This window comes from Eptesicus fuscus, chromosome 21, assembly GCF_027574615.1.
Source record: "Eptesicus fuscus isolate TK198812 chromosome 21, DD_ASM_mEF_20220401, whole genome shotgun sequence".
Lineage (NCBI taxonomy): Eukaryota > Metazoa > Chordata > Mammalia > Chiroptera > Vespertilionidae > Eptesicus > Eptesicus fuscus.
In genome coordinates this window covers 20667919-20694612 of record NC_072493.1, presented here as the reverse complement: position 1 = coordinate 20694612, position 26694 = coordinate 20667919, and the positions used below count along the sequence as shown (strand labels likewise).

Below are 26694 nucleotides of genomic sequence, written 5' to 3'. Positions count from 1 at the left end.
TGGTTGGCTGGCCTGCCTGCTGGTCGAACTCCTGGTCGAGGGGACAATTTGCATATTAGCCTTTTATTATATACTAGAGGCCCGGTGCATGAAATTTGTGCACGGGGTGGGGGTATGTGTCCCTCAGCCCACTGCAAGACAAGAGCCTACTGGCAGAGACTCTTGTAGGTGCAGCTGACTAATATCTGGGTCCACAAAGTGGGGAGAGAAAGGCTAAGCAGCAACAAGGTGGCCACCATGAAAGCCCGAGACTTCAGAAGCAGGCTCGGAATCACCCTGGGCATTGTGAAGTCGTCCATAGAACTCAGGCATCAGCCCTGGGAAGCAGAATGAACCTTGATCCACCGATGGCTTCAAAGGTGAATTTTATTAAGTATTCAAAGAAGAACTAACACCTATCCTTCTCAAACTATTCTTAAAAAAAAAAAATCAAGAGGAGGCACCTTCTCTGATGATAATGGTATGAAATTGAAAATCAATATAAGAAAAGAAAGAAAGAAAAACACACAAAGACATGGAGGCTAAGTAACATGCTACTAAACAATGAATGGATTAACAATGAGATTAAGGAAGAAATCCAAAAGATAGCTGGAAATAAAAGAAAATAAGAACACAACAACCCCAAATCTGTGAGACACAGGGAAAGCAGTCCTAAGAGGGAAATTCATAGCATCACAAGCCACCTCAAGACACAAGAAAAAGCTAAAATAATCTAACTTTACACTTAAAGGAACTTGAAAAATAACAACAAACAAAGCCCAAAGTGAGTAGAAGAAAGGAAATAATAAAGATCAGAGCAGAAGTAAATGAAAGAGTGTCTAAAAGAACAATACAAAAAACAACAACAATGAAACTAGGAGCTGGTTCTACCTCTACATCTGAGGTGGCACTGGAAGATGTGCCCTCCTTGACACATGAGCATTTTCCTCAGCCTGCTTGCTGTCGCTCAAAGTTTGGGACCTAAGGATTCTCAGTCCACTCCATGTGCAAAAAAACCCCACATCCACAGTTCTGTTCAGGATGTTCCCTTCCTTCCCGCTTCCCCCACCTTTTATCCTCTCTCTCTCTCCCATTTTCTCTCTGGAATTGCAGGTAGCTTAAAGTCTATCAGGCAGCCATGGAGGGCCAAATTCTTCATCTCTTATTCACTGAGCCATTTTGTCTACCTGAGAATATGTTAAGGATTTTCTGGGAGTATCTTAATTCAGAGATTTAACAATGGTTAATAATTATTTAATTAGGGATATAACCTTGATTTTATCCTTGACAAAAGCTGAGTTTTAATTGGACTTTGTTTCTCAAAGGCCTTCCCAGTTTTTGGCCAACATTCACTCCTAATGTTCTGTATGCCAACAGCTTCCCCTAAAGCTGCCAGTTCATTAAATATGTTCTATGTCTTCCAAAGTATCTCAGGCAACAGTCTCCATCCTCTGGTTTCAAATAAGTTTTCTTGTTCCCTTTGTTCTGTGTCTAAGCCAATTCCATGTGTTTTTATTTTTTTTATAACAGCAGCACCCCACCCCTTATGCTATTTTCTGTGTTACTGGAGATAGGCTATTTGCTCCTGTACAGTAATGAACTTCCCCCAAATCTCAAAGACTTACAAAAACAAAGGTTATTTATCACTCATGCTCCATGTCCATTGTGGGTTGGCATTATAATCATCAGGGATCCAGGATGATGGAGCAACTGCCATCTCTAACATTTCACTAGAGAAATTAAAAAACAGAGGTGCGCAAACAGAAGACATAATCAGTGTACATGAAGATAAGACAAATGAAATTATTGAATCTGAGGAACAGAAGAAAAATATTGCAGGAAAGTGAACAGAGTCTAAGGGACCTCTGTAACATTATCAAGTAGGCTAGCATACATATTGTGGGAGTCCCAGGGGAGGAGAGAGAAAGCCACAGGAATAACTACATTTGAAAAAATAATTACCAAAAACCTCCCAAATTTAATGAAAAACATGAATCTAGAAATCCAAGAAGCTCACCAAACTCCAATAGGAAAACCCCCAAAAGATGCACAACAGACATGATATAATCAAACTGTTGGAAGACAAAGAGACAATCTTGAAAGACACAAGAAACCTTGGAGGCCAGAAGGCAATGGGTTGAAATATTCAAAGTCCCGAAAGAAAAAAACTTTTGACCAAAAATTCTATAACTAGCAAAATGTCCTTCAATAATGAGGGAGTAATTAAAATATACCCAAATAAGCAAAGGCTGAGAGAGTTTATTGCCACTGTACCTACCCTGCAAGAAATGCTAGAGGGAATCCTTCAAGTTGAAATGAAAGGATAACTCACTTTATATAACTCAAAGTTAAAGCAGTTGTCACTCATATTAGCTGGGAGAGGAAAATATTACATGTGCTGCCCTATATTTCCTAGTCCCTCTGCAGTTAGGTGGGGATATGTGATTAATTCCAATCAATGGCCTGCAGTGAAAAGTAGTGTAGATCGCTCCCAGGCCAAAGCATTTAATTGCCAGTGCACGACTCACTATCTTCCTTTCCCTTTCCATAGCAGTTAATGATGTTTCAGATGGTTCAGCCTTCATAATCCATGGCATTTGAAGGGACTGTGTGGAGTAGAGCTCTCCACCAACCCACTTTGGACATGTAGAATGAGCAAGAAAAAAATGGTACTAAACCACTGAGCTTTGAAAATTCTTTTGTTACACAGCTGACTTAACCTGATTAATACATCTTCACTAGAATGTAAGTTCCAAGAGGGCAGGGACATATCCTGGATCCTTAGTGCCTCATGCAAGTGAGTAAACAATCTTTATTTATGGAGTAAATGAATATGCCAGGCACAAGAATATGAAGTTGCTGGACCCAAATTAATAAAAGGTAGGTAAAGAGATGAAACTGATCTGAGAGCTTGGAACTAAAACCTTGGCTACATTCTCATTATCCTAAACACTGTCTCTTTAAATATATATATATACATATATCTATATATATACTAGAGGCCCAGTGCATAAAATTCGTGCACAGGTAGGGTCCCTGGGCCTGGCTGGTGATCAGGGCCCATCAGGTTCCCCGCCTCCTGACCTTCCCTCCTTCTCCTTCCCTCGCTCCCTCAGCAGCCCACCACTGCCACTGGTCACCTGCCATGTTCCACACTGCCCCCTGGTGGTCAGCACATGTCATAGCGAGCAATCGAACTCCCAGTCTCCTGATTGAACTCCTGAGGGGACAGTTTCCATATTAGCCTTTTATTATATAGGATAGTCCTATTGACTTTTTTTTTTTTTTTTTTTTGAGAGAGAGAGAGAGAGAGAGAGAGAGAGAGAGAGAGAGAGAGAGAGAGAGAAACATCAATATAAGAAACATTGATTGTTTGCCTCCTGTACCCACCCCAATTGGGGATCAAACCCGCAACCTGGGTATGTGCCCTGACCAGGAATCGAACTGGCGACTTTTTGGTGCATGGGACAACACTCAACCAACTGAGCCACACCAGCCAGGGCCTAACCACTGTCTTATTCCAAATCCATACTGTGCCCAGAATTTGACATGAATAATTTCTTGAAAGCTTTATAACAATCATAGTTTGTGATGACAGTTCCAATGCCCCTGTTTTACAGATGGGGGAATTGAGGCTTAGCAAGTTTCAACAACTTGCCTAAGGTCATGTAGCTCATACAGTGCTTACCACTATCCCATCAGTGGATGCTGTGGTAGACATGGTTGGTTAATCAAAGAAGCATTCTCTTCTACATCTCTCATGCATACAAAGTCCTGATTTTATTTGGGTCTTCAATGATATCTGTGGTCAGAGAAGATTATCTTCCTCAGTCCTAGAGAGCAAATTCTGTTTGGCTTAAGCCAAGCATGGAAATTTCATTTCCTTTTAGAGATTGCTTTGGATCTGCACAGAGGGCCTAATCCTGGCCAATGGAACTTTAGGAGAATTATAGACCAATATCCCTGATGAACATAGATGCTAGAATCCTAAAAAATTTAACAAATCAGATCCAACAAAATATTTGAAATATCATAAACTGTGACCAAGTGGGATTTATTCCAGGGGTGCAAGGCTGGTATAATATTTGCAAATCAATAAACATGATACATCACATAAACAAATTGAAGTACAAAAATCACAGGACCATGTCAATAGATGCAGAACAAGCATTTGACAAAATCCAACACCCATTAAAAAATTATTTTTGATTGATTTCAGAAAGGAAGGGAGAGACAGAGATAGAAACATCAATGATATAAAAGCATAAGCGACCCATCTAATGGTTGATAGCGGGAGTGCCACTCAGCTGACCAATGGGCGCCTGATGCAGGGCTCGTGGCTGGCCACCGAAGCCTGGAGACGCAGGGGAGCGGCATGGAGCCTACTGAGATGAGAGGTGGCAGCAGCAGGCACAGTGGGGCTGGGATGAGCAGGAGAAGGAGGCAGGAATGGCAGATGGCGTTGGACTGCTGTTTTGGCCCAATCCCTGCAGGTCATGCTGAGGGACCCCACCAGTGCACGAATCCATGCACCAGACCTCTAGTCAATGATAAGAGAGAATTATTGATCAGCTGCCTCCTGCACACCTCACACTGGAGATTGAGCCTGCAACCCAGGCATGTGCCCTGACTGAGAATTGAACAGTAATCTCCTGGTTCATAGGTCGATGCTCAACCACTGAGCCACGCCAGCCAGGCCCAATACCTATTTTTGATAAAAACTCCCAGCAAAACGGGAATATCATACCTCAATATAATAAAGGCCATATATGACAAACCTACAGCCAATATCATACTCAATGTGCAAATACTAAAACCATTTCCCTTAAGAACAGGAACAAGACAGGGATGTCCACTTTCCCACTCTTAGTCAACATAGTACTAGAAGACCTAGCCATAGCAATCAGACAAGAAGAAATAAAAGGCATCCAAATTGGAAAGGAGGAGGTAAAACTCATTATTTGCAGATGACATGATACTGTACACAGAAAACCCTGAAGACTCTAGCAAATATCTACTGGATTTAATAAAGGAATTTGTCAATATAGTAGGATACAAAATGAACACCCAGAAATTGATGGCATTTTTATATACTAATAATGAATTCTCAGAAAGAGAAACTAAACAAACAATCCCATTTACCATTGCAATAAAAAATTAAGATACTTAGGAATAAACTTAACCTAAGAGATAAAAGACTTGTACTCAGAAAAGTACAGGATGTTGAAAAAGGAGATACAGGAAGATATAAACAAGTGGAAGAATATACCATGTTCATGGATTGGTAGAATTAACATCATTAAAATGTCTATACTACCCAAAGCAATCTACAGAGTCAATCCAATTCCCGTTAAAATACCAATGGCATATTTCACAAATCTAAAACAAATACTCCAAAAACTAATATGGAACCAAAAAAGGTCCCAAATAGCTGCAGCAATCTTGAGAAAGAACAAAGTTGGATGGATCATAATACCAGATATTGAATTATACTCTAAGCCACTGTAATAAAAACAGCCTGGTACTGGCACAAGAACAGGTATATAAATTAATGGAACAGAATAGAGACCCCAGAAACTGACCCAAGCCTTTACACTCAAGTAATATTTAAGAAAGGAGGCAAGAACATACAATGGAGCAGACACAGTCTCTTCAATAAGTGGTGTTGGGAAAATTGGACAGGTACATGCAAAAAAATGAAACTAGATCACCAACTTACACCATATTCAAGAATAAACTCAAAATGGATAAAAGACTTAAATGTAAGTTGTGAAACCATAAAAATCCTAGAAGAAATGTAGGCAGCAAAATATCAGACATCTCATGTAGCAGAATTTTCACATATATTGCCTGGGGAAAGAGAAACAAAGGAAAAAATAAATGGGACTACATCAAACTAAAAAGCTTCTATATAGCAAAAGAAACCAGCATCAAAATAAAAAGCATCAAAATATGTTCTGTATGGGAGAACATATTTGCCAATGATACATCTGATAAGGTGTTAATTTCCAAAATATATAAAGTACTCATACAACTTAACAAAAGGAAGACAAACAATTCCATTTAAAAATGGCCAGGAGACCTAAATAGACACTTCTCTAGAGGGGACATACAAGTGGCCAAGAGACATATGAAAAAATGCTCAACTTCACTAATTATCAGAGAGATGCAAATTAAAATGATGAGGAATCACCTCATACCTGTCAGAATGGCTACCAGCAACTAATCAATAAAGGACAAGTGTGATGAGGATGTGGACAAAAGGGGACTCTAGTTCATTGCTGGTGTGAATGCAGACTGGTGCAGCCATTATGGAAAACAATATGGAGTTTCCTCAAAAAATTAAATATGGAACTGCCATTTGACCCAGTGATTCCACTTCTAGGAATATATCCCAAGAAACCTGAAACACCAACCAGCAAGAATATATGCACCCCTATGTTCATAGCAGCACAATTTACAATAACTAAGATCTGGAAACAGCCCAAGTGCCCATCAGTAGATGAGTGGATAAAAAAGCTGTGGTACATTTACACCATGGAATACTATGCAGCTGTAAAAAAGAAGGAACTCTTACACTTTGAGATAGCATGAAGGGACCTGGAGAGTATTATGCTATGTGAAATAAGCCAATCAGAGAAAGACAAGTATCACACGATCTCTAATGAACAAAATAAACTGATAAACAAAATAGATCCAGAGACATAGAAGCATGGAACAGATGGCAGAATCTCAGAGGGAAGGCAGGAGAGGGTGGGTGTGAAGAGATCAACCAAAGAACTTGTATGCATATATGCATGACCCATGGACACAGACAATAGGGTGGTGAAGAACTGGGGTTGGGGACAAGGGCAGCCTAGAAGGGGTCAATGGCGGGGGGAAGGAAACATATGTAATACTGTCAACAATAAAGATTTTATTTTTAAAAAAAGAGTGAAAAGGAAATGAAAGTAGGGACATTAATATTAATCTTACAGGAATAAGATTGTAAGAGAATACTAGGAAAAATTGTATACCAAAAGATTAGATAACCTAGATGAAATGGACATATTCCTTGGAACATACAGTTACCTAAACTGACTCAAGAAGAAATAGAAAATCTCAATAAGACTATAACAAATAAAGATTGTACCAGTAATTTAAACCGACCCCCGCCACCCTCAGCAAAGAAAAGTCCTGGAACAGATGGATCGTTTTGGAGATATATATATATATATATATATATATATATATATATATATATATCTTTCCTTATAATAGACAAATATGCAAATTGACCGCACCTTCGCTACGCCCAAGCCACGCCCACCAACCAAGCCACGCCCACCAACCATGCCCACCAGGAAACGGTTGCAGGGATGTTGGGGTGTGGCGGAGCCCAAGGCCGGGAAAGCCGCCCGAGGCTTTCCCGGCCTTGGGCACCAGCAGGGAGCCTACACGGATCGCAGGAAACCACTGCCAGTCGGCTCCTGCGATCCTTAGCAGGGATGTTGGGTGCGGCTGAGCCCAAGACCACCGCCCGGGGCCAAGCCCCGACCCTGAAAGAAGGCAGAAGGTGGTGGCCACAGCCAAGGCCTGGGTCCCCGGTGCCGGCAGAAAACTGGTGCAGGCAGCCAGGTGAATGAAGGTCTATTGCACGAATCCTCGTGCAAACGGGCTACTAGTATATATATATATATATATATATATATATATATATATATATATCCTTTCCAATTTGGATGCATTTTCCTTTTCTTCTTGTCTGATTGCTGTGGGTAGGATTTCCAGTACAATGTTGAATAGCAGTGATGAAAGTAGGCACCCTCCCTTGTCTTGTTCTGACCTTATGGGGGAAGCTCTCAGTCTTTCACTATTGAGTATGATGTTAGTTGTGGATTTTCTATAATACCCTTTATCAGATTAATATTAATGTCCCTACTTTCATTTTTATATAGGAGATTGAATAGTAAAACCACATGGTGGGTAGTCACCTAGACTACCAGAAAGAATAATGCATTTCTAAGTTGGCAGATAACAGCAGGCAATTATCCTCACTCCAGATATTCATCAGCTCCCTTCTTCCTGGGGTCTGACATTTATCTTTGGGTGGCAGTACTGCTTTCTGGGGAGTCAGCCAAATCTGAGTCTACAGAGAGTTAAACAGTCACAGAAAGTTAAACAGAGCGTCCAACATTTCCCAGACACCTTTACTGCTGGAGACATACTGCATCTCTGAGCTCCCCTACAGATATGATATAGGAATTCCACTCCTAGGTATATATCCAAAATAAATAAATAAATAAATAAATAAATAAATAAATAAATAAAAGCAGACATCTGTACAGCAAAACTCACTGCAGCATTACTTACAATAAATAACCAAAAGGTGAAAACAACCCAGGTGTCTAACAACAAATAAATGGATACACAAAAGGTGGCATACATACACATTTAGCCATACTATTAGCCATAAAAAGGAACGAAGCTTTGTGATATATACTACAACATGGATGGACTTAAAAGCTTTATGCTTAGTGGATAAGCCAGACACAGAAGGACAAATGTTATATGATTCCACTTATATGAGGTACCTAGAATAAGCAATTTGATAAAGAAAATAGAATACAGAGATAACCAGGGTATGGAGACAGGTAGGATGAAGAGGTATTGTTTAATTGGTACATAGCTTATATTGGGGATGATGAAAAAGTTTAGGGTGATGAACATACCTGTATAGTGGTGATGAGTACACACTGTGAATGTAATTAATGCTGAATTGTGCACTTACAAATGGTTAAAATGATCCTATCTAATAAAAGAGTAATATGCAAATTAACTGTCACTTCACAATAAAATGGCCGCGTCCACAGCCAATAAGGAGGGAATATGCTTGGTGTCCTGGGTCGCCCCAGCGACTGGGAGAGTGGGGGGAAGGCTGAGCGGGAGAGTGTGGGGAAGGCTTGGCATCCTGGATTGCCCCAGAGCAGAGCGGGAGATGGGCGGGAAGGCCAAGCCTGACAGGAGAACAGAGCAGGAGATGGGCTGGAAGGCTTGGCATCCTGGGTCGCCCCAACGACTGGGAGAGTGGGGGGAAGGCTGAGCGGGAGAGTGGGGGAAAGGCTTGGTGTCCTGGATCACCCCAGAGCAGAGCGGGAGATGGGTGGGAAGGCTTGTCATCCTGGATTGCTCCAGCGATCCAGGACACCAAGCCTGATGGGAGAGCTGAGCGGGATATGGACGGAAAGGCTTGGCATCCTGGGTTGCTGGGGAGGGCAGTTGGGGGGACCAGGCCTGCAGGGGAGGGCAGTTGGGAGGGACCAGGCCTACAGGGGAGGGCAGTTGCGGGGGACCAGGCCTGCAGGGGAGAGCAGTTGCAGGGGACCAGGCCTGCAGGGGAGGGCATTTTGTGGGGGGGGCAAGGGGAACCAGGCCTACAGGGGAGGGCAGTTTGGGGGGACCAGGCCTGCAGGGGAGGGCAGTTGGGGGCAACCAGGCCTGCAGGGGAGGACAGTTAGGGGTGACCAGGCTGGCAAGGAAGGGTAGTTAGGGGTTACCTAGGCCAGCAGGGGAGGGCAGTTGGGGGCAACCAGGCCTGTAGGGGAGGACAGTTAGGGGCAATTGGGCCAGCAGGGGAGCAGTTAGGTGTCCATCAGGCTGGCAGGGGCGTGGTTAGGGGGTGATCAGGCTGGCAGGCAGATGAGCGGTTGGGAGCCAGTAGTCCTGGATTGTGAGAGGGATGTCCGACTGCCCGTTTAGGCCAGATCCCGGTGGGTTTGGGCTTAAACAGGCAGTCGGACATCTCTTGAGAGGTCCCAGATTGGAGAGGGTGCAGGCTGGGCTAAGGGACACACCCCCACTCCCCGTGCACGAATTTTGTGCACCGGGCCTCTAGTACATACATATTTTGGTATGTGTATTTTTACCACAAAAAATATGTTTTTTATAAAGTGGATGTGAAAGTTGGGAAAGGATCTTGAAATTTCACATAAAGTGGCCAGGGGAGAGGTCACTGCAAAGGTGACCTTTAAGTGAAGCCCTAAAGGAGGTGGCGGATCATGTGGCCACCTTCCATAAGGGCGTCCCAGCAGAGGGCAATGGGCCCGAGGGGGAGTGGGAGAGACACATTCCGGAATAGGGGAGGCCAGGGTGACTGAGTGAGAGGGGGTGGGGGTGAGGTCAGAGAGGGAGCTGGCCACAGTTAAGTATTTTGGTTTCTGCTGGGAGGGGGAGCCACAGGGAGGTTTTGAGCAGAGGTACGCGATCCTACTTGAGTTTTAACAACGTTAAAAACAAAACATCCCTGGTCACCGCCAGGGCCAGCCAGTTAGGGATCTCCAGCGTCTGGTAGGAAGCGCAGTGTTTCCCAGGACGCGCTTCCCCTACCCGCCATCGTGGGGCAGCAGAGCCGCGCTGAGCACCCCGCGCTCGGGTGGCCTCGCCCCGCTCCGCCCTAGCGCGCAGGTGGTCTAGTTCTTGGGGAATCTTAGCCGAAAACCCGTCTCTAGTCCTGCGCCTCCGCTGGGCCCCTTTGAGAGCCCGGGTTTCCGGAGGCCTGACTTGGGGCAAGCGATGCACCCGGGGCCAAACGATGAGATGGGAAGGGAGGGGGGCGGAGAAAACTTCGGAAGTAGAATTCCAACTCCTCCTGGGCCTGATTCCCTGGGGCTTCCCAAAAGGGGTAGAGCGTCCCTTTCAGGAACCTCACTTGCTTTTTAAAGTCACACGCAGTATGTTAAAAGGCGTGGCACTGGCCAGGCAGGTCAGTTGGTTAGAGCGGCGTCCCCAAACCCTCTGATCCCCAGTCAGGGCACCAACAAGAATCAACCAAAGAATGCACATGTAACTGGAACAACAAACCGATGTTATTCCCCCGCCCCCCCCCCCCCCCTCTCTCTTATCCTCTCTCTCAAATCAATCAGTAAATTTTAAAAAACGAAGTGAAAGACGCAAGAGCAACTCGCCCACCGGGACTCACTCGTCCCGCCTTGCAGGGTGTATCCAGGCGGGTCCATCGCCAGCCTGGGAGAGGGGAGAGAAGGAACAGGTGCGCACAGGGATCCTGCCCCCTCCACAGGTGAGTCACCCCAGCTGAGTCTCAGTTCTCGTGAGTCACCCTCCGCCCGAGCAGAAGGGGGCCGGGCAGGATCCCAGGTCTACAGGCGCGCTCCCGGCGGGCGGTCACTTGGTTCCGACCCTAAGGGCCAGCGCGCACCTGGGCCAGCCCACTTCCGGGCGGGGAGGTGGAGGAGCCCCTTTCACCGCCCACCCCCTGGCCCAACCCTCTCTTCTCACTCTGTGTACCTGGGCCGATCCATTCCCCAGAGCGCACAGGGGGTGGAGTGGCTAGGAGGAACACAGTGAGTCAAGCAAGTTTCTCCAAGAAAGCTGGAAGTGTTCTTCATCCACGCCGTTTCCGCTCCTTAAATCCCTAGAACCGGGCAGGGTGGGCTTGGAATAGGGACAAAGAACGGAACTGGGAAGGGGAGGAGCACGTACCCCCCGCCCCAGCCTTGGTGCGCGCCGCGCCCCCTACCCTCCGGGTACCCAGCAGGGGACGCGCGGACCGGACGTGCCCAGACGGCCGCGATGGCGCCAAGGGCTCGCGCCCGGAGCTGGGTGCTCGGGCTCCGACCCAGGCACGCCGGGCTGGGGCGCGGCCGTCTTTATGTGGCTCTCTCTTGGCACTTTGTGCACAGGTACGGAGAACGGGGCCCCCCGGGTGCCGCGGAAGGGCGGGAGGGCATTACAGAAACGGGATGAATGAAGTTCTCCCCCTCCGAGGAGGCAGGAGAGCTGGGGGAGGGGAATCGGAAAGACCGGGACCTTCCGATCCCCGGGGTCTCCGAGATCCCCTGAGTCCCGGTGTGCGGGGAATTCCCCCATTCGCGCTGGAAGCGGCCCCACGCCCTTGTCGGGGATAGCAGGAAGTGAAACTCCCGGACCGAAAACCCTGGAGCGGCCGGGAGAATGGGACTCTTTGTCAGGGCAGGGGCGAAGGGACCACCCCATCTGCGGGGAAGGCCGGGAAGGAGAGCGGAGCGCACGCGGACATTTCGAAGCCCTAGGGCCGTGGGGAGCGGGCGCTCGGGCTGAAGACACAGTTGCCCAGGCTTCTGGTGGGCGTGGGATTGGGCACTCCCCACCCATGCCCCTCAGGCTCGAAGTATCTGTGCGTAAGGGTCCGATCGGATGGACTTCTAGAAGGACTTGGTTTGAAACCATCTTCTGCTGGCAAGGTTTCGCTGGATCGAATGTTTGTTTGGGTGGGGGCGTGGGGGGGGGTTATCTTTCTGCAGGCACTTCTGGCATGTTCAGTATTTGAAATGGCTTTGGGCAGGGTGAGGTGGGAGGCTGATGGAGACATGGCTGGGCTTTAGCTACTCCATGACAAAGCAGTTCAGTCGAACAACTCCAAAATTAACCCTCCAGCCCACAAAAGTTGGGGTACTTTGGAACAATGGTTTTGAGGTGGGGCCTCCAGCACTTGAGCAGTTGCCTGTATGGGCCGCAGAGAGGAGCCCTTTCTGCAAGAGAATGGGGCGAGGGAAGAGGGGCCCGTGTGGTTCAGAGGACGCACTCCGGGATGAGAGGTGGACAGGATGTCCCAAGAAGTCTGGCCATCTGACTCTGCACCTGTCACTTCAGCCCCATGGGTCTGTAAAATGGGTATGGTTATCCGAGCTGCCTCGCCAGCCCTGAGGATTAAGGGACAGTATGTGCCAGGCTCCCTGTAAAACCATACACTTGTAAGTGTCAAGTTGGTGACAAAGGTTGTTGCTTATTTTTTGCGGAAGCAACTGTGCATAGTGGTCCCTCCTGACTCTCCTCTTGCCCCTCAGCTCCTGCCAGTGCCATCCAAGTGACTGTGTCAGACCCCTACCACGTGGTGATCCTCTTCCAGCCCGTGACCCTGCCCTGCACCTACCAGCTGACCACGACCCCCACAGCACCCATCGTGATCTGGAAGTACAAGTCCTTCTGCCGGGACCGCATCGCTGATGCCTTTTCTCCAGCCAGTGCGGACAACCAGCTCAATGCCCAGCTGGCAGCTGGTAACCCGGGCTACAACCCCTACGTGGAGTGTCAGGACAGTGCGCGCACTGTCAGGGTCGTGGCCACTAAGCAGGGCAATGCTGTGACCCTGGGAGACTACTACCAGGGCCGGAGGATCACCATAACAGGAAGTATGTTGGGTGGGGCGAGGGAGAAGCAGGGGATGGGGCTGGGGACGGCTTGTGCAGGCGCCCTTGTGTGCAACCTGGAGTCCCCACTTGGATGCGCATTAGCATCGGTGTCTGAAATGACTGACAAAGGGAGGACCCTTCTTTCCTTCCTTCCTTCCTTCCTTCCTTCCTTCCTTCCTTCCTTCCTTCCTTCCTTCCTTCCATCCATTCCTTTATTTTAACAGCAAAGATTTAATGAGCACCTAGCAGACACCAGGTGTTGTTTGGTGCCTTGGAAATACAGCAGTAAAGAAAATGATTAAATTCTTTCCCTTGTGGAGCTCGCAATCCAGTGAGGGAGACAAGATAAATACAACACATACTATCACGTGCTTGGAAATAACGAAGAGTGGGTGATGGAGAGAGAGGCAGGGTTCGATAATACTAATATTACCAGTAATAGTAAGTAACATTTCTGTAAGTAACAACTTATAAAGGCCCTCCTATGTGCCAGGCTGTATTTCCAGGTTTATGGGGATTAACTCATTTATTTATTTAGACCCCACAATTGTGTGAGTAGATTCTGCTACTGTCATTTTACAGGGGCCCAGAGAGGCAAAGTGACTTGTACAGGGGCACACAGCTGGTAACAGAGCTGCGATTCTAAGTCAGCCTCTTTGGGTCTAGTCTCTCAGCTGGTAACTCCTTTGCTTGGCCAGGGTGGGGTGAGAGATTTTAATGGAGAAGGTCTATGACTTGCCAGGGCATTACACATTCTCCCACGGAGTCCTTACGTCCACCTTTTCCACTCGGAAACTGAGGCACAGAGAGGTTAAGTAGCTCACCTGAGCACACAGAGCCGGAGCCGGGATTTTAACCCACGCAGCCCTGGGATCCCTTTTCCATAAGCTTAGTTCTGCCTAATGATGGGAAGTGCCTGTTGGGACTCAGGAAGGGCTGGTGGGGAGTTCTTTCATTTATCTGTTCAGATGGTATTTATCGAGCATTTACTGAGTGCTGGGCACTGGGGGTGGGGAGGTGATCAGGACATCTGACATCCCTGCCTCACGGAGGTGACGGGCTAGTGGGGTGAGGTAGATAGTAAACATCAGATGAAGGGTAAGAGAATATTAGAGAGTACTAAGTGCTACAATAAAACAGACCTGGGTGTTGTGCTATCTGGAGTGCACACCTTAAGAACTCAACAGATGTGATTTGAGGAGGGACTGGGACTGGGTCCTAAAGAATCTAGAAAGCAGCCCTAGCAGGTTTGGCTCAGTGGGTAGAGCATCGGCCTGCGAACTAAAAGGTCCCAGGTTTGATTCCGGTCAAGGGCACATGCCCAGGTTGTGTGGGCTTAATCCCCAGTGGGGGGTGTGCAAGAGGCAGCTGACCAATGATTCTCTCTCATTGATGTTTCTATCTCTCCCTCTTCCTTCCTCTCTGAAATCAATAAAAACATTAAAAAAAAAAAAAAAAGAATCTAGAAGGCAGAGAGGAAGGTGATGGGAAGCCGTGGGTGAGGGGTGAAGGCTTACCCATTTAATGGATTTATCCTTTTACTGTCTTAAAACAAGATTAAAGTTTTAGTCTTGGGCATGGGGGCAGAGGAGTGAAGGGAGTGTTCCTTTGCAGACCCCAGGAGACCAGGGCCGGTGCACACGCCTTCCCGCGCTCCGTAGACCATGGACGAAAGGCAAGGTTCCAGGGACTGAGCCTGTCAGTCCTGTTTCTAGGAGAGACCAGACCTACTTGCCCTGAATTTCCATGGGCAGTTCAGCCCAAAGCATCCTGCTGTTCTTGAGGTCAAAGGGCTTCTTGGGGGTTAACCTGTCCCGTTCCTTTCCCCCTCCCGCCAGGACCAGCTGGGACAGCCCAGGGACTGAGAGTGCCCTTGAAGGCTGGCTGGAATCATGCCTCTGCTGCGTCCAAAACTCCAGAGTGGCCCTCAGGCTCCAGCTGGGGCAGATTCTTCATGCTCTGGAGGCCTCACAGGCCCAGGTCTCTCAAGCGGCCTTGATCCGGCCCATGTTTGATGTAGGCTGTGAGCATCCATTGTATCTACATCCTCTCAGGAAACCCAGTAGCCATAGGAGCTTCCTCCATTTCAGCCTTGAAATGAGAGAAAAGTGGACTTTCCTGTGGTGTCCCAAGGGGTCACCAGCATCAGGTTTTAAGTGAAAGTGGTTCTGGGCAAACTGCAATGTTAGTTCACCTCAGAGTCCCAGCTCAGTGGGGCCCCACTGCCTCCCATTCTTCGCTCCTGTGGGTGAGGTGGGGTCCGTGTGTCACCCTCCCCACTCAGTAACATGACCAGAGAGCCCACGGGGCCCCCGAGATTGTAAGGGCCCTGTCTGCTGTGTGCTGATGCGGAACCGGAGGCTCAGAGGTGTGGAGGGGGCTCAGCTTCTGTTCCCCACTGGGTACCAGCACCTTCTCCCTGTACCTAAAACACTTGGGAGTAATGCCCAGCCCCGGGTGTCCAGGACCAGACACTACAGGCCGGGAACAGGGCGCGCCTGGCAGGAAGGAGGTGGGCCCCGGCCTTAGAATTGATCAAAAGAAGCTGTAAATCCATATTTTTTTGTGGGTTTTTAGAAACATCATGCGAGCCAAACAAAACACATCCAGGCCCGGGTCTGGGCCACAGGAGCCCAGATTTCATCTCCTGGCCATTAGCTTTTACCGCGGCCTGGGGTTCCTGTCGCCCTCTGCGGTGTTGGGCAGGGACCTGTCCTGGAGCTCAGGTTTGGAGAGGTGTCTGGTTTAAAAGATAGGCTGGGGAAATGATGGTGTTCTGGAGAGTCCAGAAAGTTTGGGAGAATGTAGTTAAGAGTTTTATGAGGATCCAGTGAAAGAATATGTGCCAAGGAACCCAGCACATAGCAGAAACTCGGTAATTGGTGGCTAGATACATGACCATGGAGGGGTGCCGTGTCCCCCACTCCTTCATGTCTGCTCCGAAGGTCACCCTGCTTAAACTTGCACAGCCCCCTCCTCCACACTGGCACTCTCTGTCTTGCCTGATTGTCTTTCTCTGTATTGCTTACCACCATCTGACATGCCATGTATTAACTTTTTTTACTGTCTCTCCCAGTGAAGGTCTGCTCTAAGGGCAGGGGTTTATATCTGTGGTCCATAGCAGTGGTTCTCAAACTGTTAGTTTTAGGGCCTCTGTACTTTGTTGTTGTTGTTAATCCTCATCTGAGGATATTTTTCCTTTGATTTTTAGAGAGAGTGGAAGGGGGCGGGGAGAGAGAGAAACATCGATGTGAGAGAGACACATTGGTTGCCTCTTGCTTGCGCCCTGATTGGGGGTTGGGGGGGGGGGCGGGGATTGAACCTGCAACCCAGGTATGTGCCCTTGACCGGAATTGAACCTGGGACCCTTCAGTCTGAGGGCTGACACCCTATCCACTGAGCCAAACCGGCTAGGGCTAGGGCCTCTACACTATTCATTACTGAGATCCTCAAAGAATTTTGTTTTTATAGCTAGCAAACAGAAGTTTAAAAAAATATTAAGCTGATAAACTCTTCATAAATTAATATGGATAACATACTTGAATGAAAGTTGCATCGTTGCTTTATAATTTTGCTCATCTCCTTGAAGTCTGGCTGAGTAGAAACTGTGATAGCATGTGTCATATAGCCTCTGGAATCCTCCACAGTACGTTCAGAGATTAAGTGAAAAAGGCAGATAACATCGTAGTATTATTATGCAAGTAACTTTGACCTCTGGGATCCTCTGAAAAGGTCTTGGGGAACCACAGGACCCACGGATCACACTTTGAGAACTGTTGCTGTCGAGGATACCACGTGCCTCAGATACTGCCTGGAACATAGGATGCTTTCAGTAATTATGTGAAATGCTGAATGTATTGAGGGCATATGTGAATAAAACCAGGCGCCTAGACTGCTGGAACAGACTACAAAAGCTAAGGGAGGTCAGCGCTAGGAGGGAAGGGGTTCATTTCCCCGTCCCCCTGTGTCAGGCGCCCGGGACTCAGCAGTGACTGAGAGCAGGTTCTGCTTGTGGGGAGCTCACATTCTCCTGGGTAGGGTCCGGAGTGCCCGGCCTCTAAGCTAGCTGATACAGTGTAGCAGTGGGGTGGGGGAGCTGTGCCAGTAGAATGGAACCAGCCCTGCCAGGGTCCGAGAACACAGTGCCAGGCAGAAGTACTAGCACGGGTGCAAGCAGAGGCAGGTGTGGGCCAGCATGCCGGGCCCAGTGAGGAGGCCAGAGTAGTGAGTGAAGGAGATTGGTGGGGGTGAGGCCGGTGTGTCCAGGAGCCAGATCATACCAAGGGCCTGTGGGCCAGGGTAAGGCTTTTGGAGTGGTGGAGGTAGACATCACTGAAAGGAGGGTCTATGGATGTGAGCTCTTCTTTCCAAAGGAGGAAGGCTCCGGTTCTATTTCATTTCTTTGGAAGTGGCTGATGCCCTGGTGAGTGCCAGGTGCTGCAGACGGGCACACAGTTACTGCCCTCGGCTGTCGTGGAGAAGGGCAGCGGGTACATGGGGCGGTGTGGCAGGCAAGTCCTCGGAGGCCCGAGCGCCAGAGCTTTTGGGAAGAAACTGGCTGGTGGCTGTGGCGTGTTCCTGTTGCCAGCTGGGTCCCACCCTGCCCCACACTGGTGCATACCTGAAGGGATTTAACTAATTAGGGCCTGAGGCATGGAGAGGAACCTGGAAATGCTGACGGACTTTAATTATTGGTGTAATTAACAGGCTCCTTGCCCTGAGCAGCTTCATACCTGAGCGTCCCCAAGCCCTGGGCCTGACCTGGATTGTGGGGGCTGACGGGTGGATGGACTAGGGAACTGGGACGGTCCAGGTCTTTCTCCCTCACACACACACACACACACCCCATTTCTTCTCATGCCTACACGTATTCTGATTCCTAGAATCTGAGCTACTTACCTCTGCTTCCTTACCCTGGGCCTTCACCAGGCTCCCTGGTAGTTCATGTTGGGGGCAGTAACTTTTGCTGTGAGAGGTAGAGAAAATAGCTGTTAAGTCTGAATTGCTGGCTCTGGAGTCGAGGCCACTGATGAGCTGGACAACTTTGGGCGGGTCAGGTCATCTCACCTATGAAGCGGGAAAGGTAACACTGCCCACCTCACAGGTTTCTTGGAACACCCCATGTCAGGTGTTTAGTGCAGAGCCTAGGAGGAAGCACTGCCTGGTCTGAACTGTCTGCGCACCTGCAGCCCCATTCCCTGATGTCTCCGTGGTGGGAGGCCCTGGCCTCCCCCACAGTGGCTTCACACTCTCCTCTCGGTACAGATGCTGACCTGACCTTTGACCAGACGGCGTGGGGGGACAGTGGTGTGTATTACTGCTCTGTGGTCTCAGCCCAGGACCTCCAGGGGAACAACGAGGCCTACGCAGAGCTCATCGTCCTGGGTGAGTGGGCTGGGCCCTGAGGGTCTAGGGAGGGTTGGGGAGGGGAGGGGAGGGGAGGGGAGGGAGGGGAGGGGAGGGGAGAGGGGCCTCTTCTCCCACTTCTGCATGTCTCCCTGTCCTCCAGCTCACTCTCTGGGCTCTGTCGCCTGCTTTGCTCTCCCCACATGGCACCATCAGTCACTTGGGCTTACCTGTGCCTTGCACCCTAGGCAGACTCCCTCCCCCCACAACATTTCAGGTGAGCCACAGCCAAACTAAGAGCGGAAAGAATGGGGGACCAGATCTCTTCTTGGCCCATTTTTTAAAAATACAGAAATGGTCAGAGTTGGTTGGCAGTTAGTGAGGAGGGTTGATGGTGTGTGTAATTGAGAGCGAGCTGGACCCACCTTCTGTCACATCTCCAGGGCCACTCTGACCCCAGAGGCCCTTGCCAAAGCACAGGAACCTTGCCCTCTGCCTGCTGGGATGGCATTTTGTGGCTTATACAGTGAGTGCTTCCCTCAGGCCAGGCCCCTCCAGATGCCCAGGTACAGGGTGGGGTAGCCACCAGTAGCCCCTGTTTGGCCATGAGGCCCCTCTACCTTGTGTGGAAGGGAGGTTGCCATTAGCCAGATGCTCTATTCTCAGCCAACACATATAGTCTCGTGTGACGTGCTATATGTGAAATGCTGCTGGGCTACACACTGCCATCATATGCATGATACAAGGAAACACATGTGTGAATGAGCACACATGATGAGGGAGCATGCTGCAGGGTGCTCAGACCATGTGACAGTTCACATGTGGGTGACAGAATGCATGCACCAGTGACCTAGAGAACCCCTGCTTGTGCTTGGTAAAATGTACAGTCTGCATTAGCAGTTCTCAAAATGCAGTCTCAGGACCTACTTACTCCCTGAAAAATTACTGAGGATCTCAAAAGAGTTTTTGTGTATGTTTCTGTGGGTTATATGTATAGTTGGTTAACATCGTAGAGATTGAAACTGGAAAATTTTTAAAGCAAGATACACAAGGACATAGTCCATTACCATCAAAGTGATGATGTGTCATCACATGTTACACAGCCTCCGGACAGCTCCACTGTACACCCATGACACAATGAGAGCGAAAAAGGCAAATAATGGCTTCGTGTTATGAAAATTAGTTTGGCTTTGGGGACAGGACCACACTTTGAGAACTGCTGGTTTGGATGGTGGAAAGCCCCTCAATGGGGCACGTGGCACGGAGTGTATGAGCTCTGGATAGAGGTTGGTTGGCGGAGAGCTGGGTGTATAGATGCCCCTGCGATATGCTTGTGGGCACACATCACTGATGGCGCCTGAGGCAAGGCACTAGCTGGGCCATAAGACTTGCAGATGGGACAGAATGCATGGGCCGAGATGGGACCCTCATGGACTAAAGAACCAAGGCCACACTAACTTTTAGGGCTGTAGGCACTTTTGCCTTCATGGGCCTTTTCCTCTGCATTAAAAAAAAGATATAATATATATATATATAGATACACACACATATATACATATATATACATTTATATATGATTACCTTGCTATAAAAACCATTTGTTGTTATATATTTGATATTATTATATATTTTCTTCCGATTTAAAAATAAAAATATTTTCAAGGGCCCTATTATGCTGCATGGACCAGGACTGTCCTTATCACATGGGATGCAACCCTTTGGGGCGGTAGGACCCATGTATGTGGAAAAGACGAAGTGCTCAAATTCAGTTCACACCCTCAGAGCCCATGGGAAATGTACGGGGACCCTTTTGGGCAACAGAATCCCCTGAGGCACAAGAGAGGGTAAATTATGTGATGGAAGCCTTCTGGAAAACAGCACCCATGTGGGTGGGGGGTCGGGTGAGGGCAGGAGCCAAGTGCTATGACCCTCCTAGGCCACCAACCTATCCGATGCTTCCAGGCACACCTTCACCTGGTAAGCCTGGAGCTGGGCGTCTGGGGAGGGGCAGCCTGGGCTGGCTCTTGCCAGCATAATATGTCTCTCTTTTGTCCCTCCAGGCAGGACCTCGGGGGTGGCTGAGCTCTTACCTGGTTTTCAGGCGGGGCCCATGGAAGGTATGGGGGTGGAGGCCCTTACACACCACTTACTGCTTCTAAGTATTCTCCCCACCCTAAATGCCGCTCGCTGTGGACCCCCCCTAACCTTGCCTGACTCCAACTCATGGCATCTAGTGACCTGGCTCTGGGCTTTGGGGTGGGCAGGGATGGGGTGGGCAGAGTGAGGGGGGGCCTGGGGTGTAGGCAGGAGGCTCCCGTGACTGGTGCCTATAGTGTTCTTCTGGGGTTTGGGATCTGGGCAGCGGGCTCTCTGTCCCTGAGGCTACAGCCGGGCTTGCTGTCACCTCTCCTCTTCTGCCTTGCCCTGCCGAGTCCAGCGCGAGTTCCTTTGGGATTGGCCCGAGCTGCAGACGAGTTGGGCAGCTTCTGGCATGGAGACTCCAGCAAGGGCTACAGCTTCCCTGACAAGCTTTGCAGATAGCTTCGCCCGCCCGTCTCTGCACTGCCCTGCTGTGTCCCCGCTCCCACCCAGGCCTCCTGGCTCAGGGCCTGCTCCCCTCTCTCTGCAGACTGGCTGTTCGTGGTTGTTGTCTGCCTCGCTGTCTTCCTTGTCTTCCTCCTCCTGGGCATCTGCTGGTGTCAGTGCTGCCCGCACACCTGCTGCTGTTACGTCAGGTGCCCCTGCTGCCCAGACAAGTGCTGCTGCCCAGAGGCCTGTGAGTGCCCCTGGAGTGACCGCCCCCCTTCAGCAACTTGCCTGGGTCCAAGGGGAGGAGGTGCGACTGGTCTGGAGGCTATGAGGTGAGCAATGGGGGAGAAAGCGGGTCAAGGAGGACCAGCAGGTATAGATTTTTATTTATGTATTTCAACTTTCCATGTATTTTGATTCTTCCTTTGAGTTTTTCTTTTTGAAAGTATAATCTACATGCATGGTAAGAAAAACTCAAATAGTACGAAACAGTCACTAGAGAGTAAATCTCCCTTTAGAAACAAACTCTTAAGTGAAAAAGGTAAGAAACCAAACGAGGTTTATAGCATCACACAATTAAGGCAAATTAAAAAACCTCATCCACACAACCATTTGGATTTTATAGGGCACTATTTTTAAAGACATGTCTAGCACAAGAGTGGCAGGCACCTGGAGAGCTGGGAATGGAAGTGGGGAAGGAAGCAAACAAAACAGGAGGGGAAGGAAGGAAGGAAGGAAGGGAGTCCCTCCTCCCGCTGCCCCATTGCCCCTGCAGGGACTGCCCGGGTAAACCAGCACCTCTGCACTCAGTTGTTTTGCAGTTTTCACCAACTTTGACATGGACATTTCTGTGGGCCACTTTCAGTCATACCTATGTGTATCTAGTCTCTTGCACTGAAAATAGGCCATGAAAGCATACTTCTCTACTAGTCCCTAGTAAGTTCAACACTCCCACCTTCTCCTTTATCATTGCAAAGTTCACTGTATCTTTGGTTGATGAACAGATGACCTTGACAGCTAGAAAAAAATAACTTTACACATGAGGAGCACCTAGAACGTGAGACCAAAAGAGGGACGGACCTGCTCCTCACGCACCTGCCCATTTCTAGGCCAGTAGTGAACAGGTGATGGAGAGAATGGCGCGTGTACTCCAGACCGATGTATGTTTGTGTACTTAATTTAAAGCTTATACACATGATTCCAGTATCACACAGTCCAAGCTGCGTTAAAAGTTGAATCACGAGCGGTTTTTTAAGGTGGAGGTTTGAGGCCTGGCTTGCCTCCTTACCTGCTTGGAAGCCCAGTAAATTCCCCTCATTTCGTCTCCTCTTCTGTAAAATGGGACTGTGGCAGAGCCCTCTGTACAGGGTGAATGTGGGAAACGTGTGTGCCGCATTTCGTGCAGGATTCGGCCTACATAAAGTGTTCCATGCCCACGAGCCATTGGACATCGCTGCTGTCGGCTTCGGCGGTGACCGAGGGCCAGAGAGCAAATCAGAGGCCTGCCACTCACACCTCAGAGCAGTTTCTCCTGCCTCAGGGGGTGTCGTGAGCATTAAGGGAAGACTGTGAGCGTCCCTAGCACACAGGGCTGTGACTCACTCCATGCCGACTAATTCTATGGTCACTGGGCTCAGTGGTGGGCAAACTGGTTCCTCAAAATATCACTCCCTGGAAAAAAATTGGCTGCTCTTTGGGGACTTATGCTATCACCTTTCTTGTCATTTTTAGTTGAGAGCTTCTGGCTTACCTGGTGGATGTTAGTCCATTTCACAGCTGGAAAAGGACTCCCAAGGGCTATAACCAAATTTGCAGTTATATCACAAATTAGGTTAGGGCTGGGGCCAGGACTGCAAATTCTCTCCATTCTGAATCCCTCTTATCCCAAATGGAGGCCCCATTAATTCCCTACCAGAAGCTGCATTACTCCACAGCCATAGTGACAGCCACAGCCTCCTGGGCCATCTGAAAGCAGCAAACCCCACAGCAAATTATAAAGCAGCCAATCACCTGAGCTACTGGGGAGACCACTGAGCCTTTTGCTTCCCAACTGAATCAAGAGTGAAGGGACCTTTCTGAGCCTATCTCCACGCCCTACTCCCTACCCCTCCCCACCCCCCCGCCCCGCCCCATTTTCTTGTTAAGAGGCCCAGGGAAGAGACAACTTGCCTAGGCACAGTGACTGTGCTGCAAGAGCAGCCACCAGAACCCAGCCTCTGGCCTGGGGAGGAAGGCAGCGGGAGGATTTGCCCTTGAGCTGTCAAGCCTAGAACCAGGAGGAGTGAAGGCGGAGTAAGTGGGTACAGCCCAGAAGTTGAAAACACTGGAGATAATCCCCATGACATCGAGGTCTGGAAGATTCCATGGGGAGGATCCAGCAGGCCTGAGAGGGGAGCAGGCACGGGATTCCCCTACCCCTAGATGATTTGTTTTCTAAAGCTGGGACTCAGCTGCCAACTGGAATGTTTTGGCCTGTGGATCCAGCTCATGGGTTTATCTAAAGGGGCATCTTCTCCCCTTGCTCTGAGAATGCAGGCCCCAGGTGGCCCCATCTTCTGGGAAGGTGGCTAGAGAGTTGGGATTTTATGTAAAACCTCGACAAATGTTGATAAACCATCCCTGCTAACGTAAACATGTCCTGCCAGACTGGGGCTGCAGGCTGCGGTGTGCACCCCTGTCCTCGAAGCTCCGTGAGGAATCACACAGGAGGAGTGGACTCAATGATGATGGACCTACAGAAACCAAGCCCCCAGGGAGGCTCCACAACTGGGGATGGGGAGAAGGTCGAGGCACCTGTCCCTCTGGTCCTGTTATCATAGGGAAGGGCAGTATGGCTCCTGGCCACCATCTCATGCTTTGTGTGTCTTACCAGTGTATGCTGCTGGCAAAGCAGCCACCTCAGGTGTCCCGAGCATCTACGCCCCTAGCACCTATGCTTACCTTTCTCCTGCCAAGACCCCACCCCCGGCAGCCATGATTCCTATGGGCACTGTCTACAATGGATATGCTGGAGACTTCGACAAGAATAGCTCAGGTGAGGTCTGGGGGAGCCAGGGGCAACTAGGGCAGGGATTGGCTGGGCATTTGGGCACTGAGTGTGGGACTAGGGGCAGGGGAAGGGGGCTGGGAATGCAGGACTTTGCTCCAGGGGAGCAGCCACTGACAGTCAGTCTCCCCCAGTAGGTGGCTGTAGCTCCCAGGTACCCCTGCTTCGTGATGCAGACAGCAGTGTGACCTCTGGTAAGAACCAAGTGCTACTAAGCTGAACATGCCTGTAAGGGAGGGGGACTGGGTCAGCACCCAAACTGATCACCTCCATCTCCTGTCTCCAGAAGTCCGCAGTGGCTACAGAATTCAGGCCAGCCAGCAGGATGACTCTATGCGAGTCCTGTACTACATGGAGAAAGAACTGGCCAACTTTGACCCTTCTCGACCTGGGCCCCCCAGCAGCCGTGTAGAGAGGGGTGAGGAACCTTGGAGTTTGAGGGGTTGCAGAGGTGGGGGGTGGGACATGTCTCCCTGATTACCCGTCCCAAGGATGCTTGCTTGCAAATCCTGGACATAGTACCTCCTTCCCTACCATGGCCAGTGAGAATTGTATGGGACACTGCATATCATCCCTTAACAGATGAGAGAAGTCTAGGGCCCTGTAGAGAGCATGAGCCAGTGGTAACACTGCTGGACTCTAGAGCTCCTGGCATCAAGTCCTGACCTCCCAGCAGTCAGTGACATGTCCCTTCCCTACAGCCATGAGTGAAGTCACCTCCCTTCATGAAGACGACTGGAGATTGCGGCCTTCCCGCGGCCCTGCCCTCCCCCCAGTAATGGATGAGGAATGGGGTCGCCACTCCCCTCGGAGTCCAAGGAGATGGGAGCAAGAGCCCCTCGCAGAACGGCCCAAGAGTGGCTGGGGGGCCGGGCGTCCCCGGGCTCGCTCTGTGGATGCTCTGGATGACCTCACGCGGCCAGGCTCTGCTGAATCAGGGAGGAGGTCTCCCCCAAGTAGTGGGAAGAGAGGCCGAGCTTATGCACACCCCCGAAGCCGCAGCCGTGATGACCTCTACGACCAAGAGGACCCAAGGGGCTTTCCACACTCCCAGGAACCCCACTTCGATGACTTCCGGTCTAGAGACCGCCCTGGTGCTGACCCTAGGAACCGCTCTCACCGCTCTCGGGATGCTCGGAACGAGAGGTCCAGGGACCCCGAATATGATGGTCGGCTTCTGGAAGAGGCCTTGAGGAGGAAGGGGCCAGTGGAGAGGAGGCCTTACCGGGAGGAAGAGGACGCCTACTACCCTCCAGCGCCTCCCCCTTACTCCGAGACCGACTCCCAGGCCTCACGGGAGCGGAGGCTCAAGAAGGTGAGTGAACAACCTGCCCTGGCCTGCAGACCCTCCCCGGACCCTCTCCAGTCATGTGCTCACACCCTTTTCTTTTTCTCCTTTGCAGACCTTGGCCCTGAGTCGGGAAAGTTTAGTCGTCTGATCTCACGTTTTGTATGTAGTTTTGTACTTTTTTTTAAATTTGAGGAACTGTTGATATTCTTCTAAGTCTAATAAAATATATGATCACAAGGCCTAACGTGGAGGGAAGCGCTTGTTTTGTTGCGTGAGGTGGGGCCCTGGGAGAGCTGCCCTGTGTGTCGGCACAGGGTCCCAAGCCCCTTCTCTCCTGGTACCTGTGCCCGGCGCCAGGGGCAGAAGCCGCTCTGCCGCCTCCCGCTCCCCGAGGCCGAGGCCGGGAGTACGTACCCCGCTGGCTCCGCCCGGTCCTGCGTGCGCGCCCCAGCCCCGTCCAGACGTGCGCATGCGCCCCGGGCCTCCGCCTCCGCGCACTTTAGCCAAAACGGGAGCGCGCGTGCGCGCTCCACTCCCGTTCCACTCCATTCACACGCACCCCCCCCCCCACCCCGCCCCTCGACGACTTTACGGTCTCCAAACCCCGCGGCCCGCCTCGTCCCCCGGCGTTCCATCCGGGCCCGCGTTCCACCCGCGGCCCGCTGGCGAGTGCCTGGCAACCCGGGGGCGGTGACGACCCTGCGCCCTGCCGAGACCCGGCCGGCGCGCGCCCGCGGCCACCGGAGACAAACAGCGTGCGCGTTCCCCGGGGGCTGCCCTCCCCGCGCGTCGGCCCGGGATCGCGCTGCCGCCGCCGCGCGCGCGCAGCTCAAGTAAAGGAGGAAAAAAAAGGAGGAAAAAATAGAAAGCGGCGGCCGCTACCGCAGCGATCCGCCGCGGGACTGGGCCAGGCCGGGCGGCTGACGCTCGAGCCGGCGATCCAGAGGAGGCGGCGGCCGTCCAGGTCGGGCCGGATTAAAAAAAAAAAAAAGTTGCGGCGGCGGCGGCGGCTCCGGGAAGGAGGCCCGAGGGCCGCGTGCAGCGGGCGGGGGGCGGCCGCTGCGTCCCGGAGCCCAGAGCCGCCGCGAGCCGGCAGGAGGGCGGGCGGAGGCGGCGGCGGCGGCGGCTGCAGGAAAAGCGCGGCGGCGGCGGCATCTCCTCCTCACATGACCCCACTGTTTGTCCCCGTGATCAGCGCGAGCGGCTCCCGTGTCTCCTCCGTCCCCTCCTGCCGCGCGGCGTGAGCGCCGGGCTCGGGGCCCCCCCGGCCGCCCGCCCGCCCCCTCCCCTCCCTCCCTCCCTCCCCACCCCTCCCCTCCCCTCCCCCGGGCCCCGCG

At 50.6% G+C, this 26694-nt stretch overlaps 1 protein-coding gene across 6 annotated transcripts; it reads left to right on the top strand.

The window, feature by feature from the left end:
• Positions 1-11715: 11715 nt before the first annotated feature.
• LSR (lipolysis stimulated lipoprotein receptor) lies at positions 11716-25601 on the top strand. Of its 6 annotated transcripts, none has more exons than XM_054711239.1 (10): positions 11717-12197; positions 12801-13145; positions 18411-18530; positions 20552-20608; positions 21121-21267; positions 23893-24054; positions 24201-24260; positions 24353-24484; positions 24768-25381; positions 25470-25601. In XM_054711239.1, the coding sequence occupies exons 1-10, from the start codon at positions 12107-12109 to the stop codon at positions 25503-25505; spliced, it is 1764 nt and encodes a 587-aa protein (XP_054567214.1). In that variant the 5' UTR covers positions 11717-12106; the 3' UTR covers positions 25506-25601. The 6 variants fall into 6 exon arrangements, with proteins under 6 accessions (XP_054567217.1, XP_054567218.1, XP_054567214.1 ...); XM_054711240.1 differs by having other exon boundaries at positions 11718-12197; positions 24204-24260; XM_054711242.1 differs by lacking the exon at positions 24353-24484 and having other exon boundaries at positions 11716-12197.
• Positions 25602-26694: the final 1093 nt, after the last annotated feature.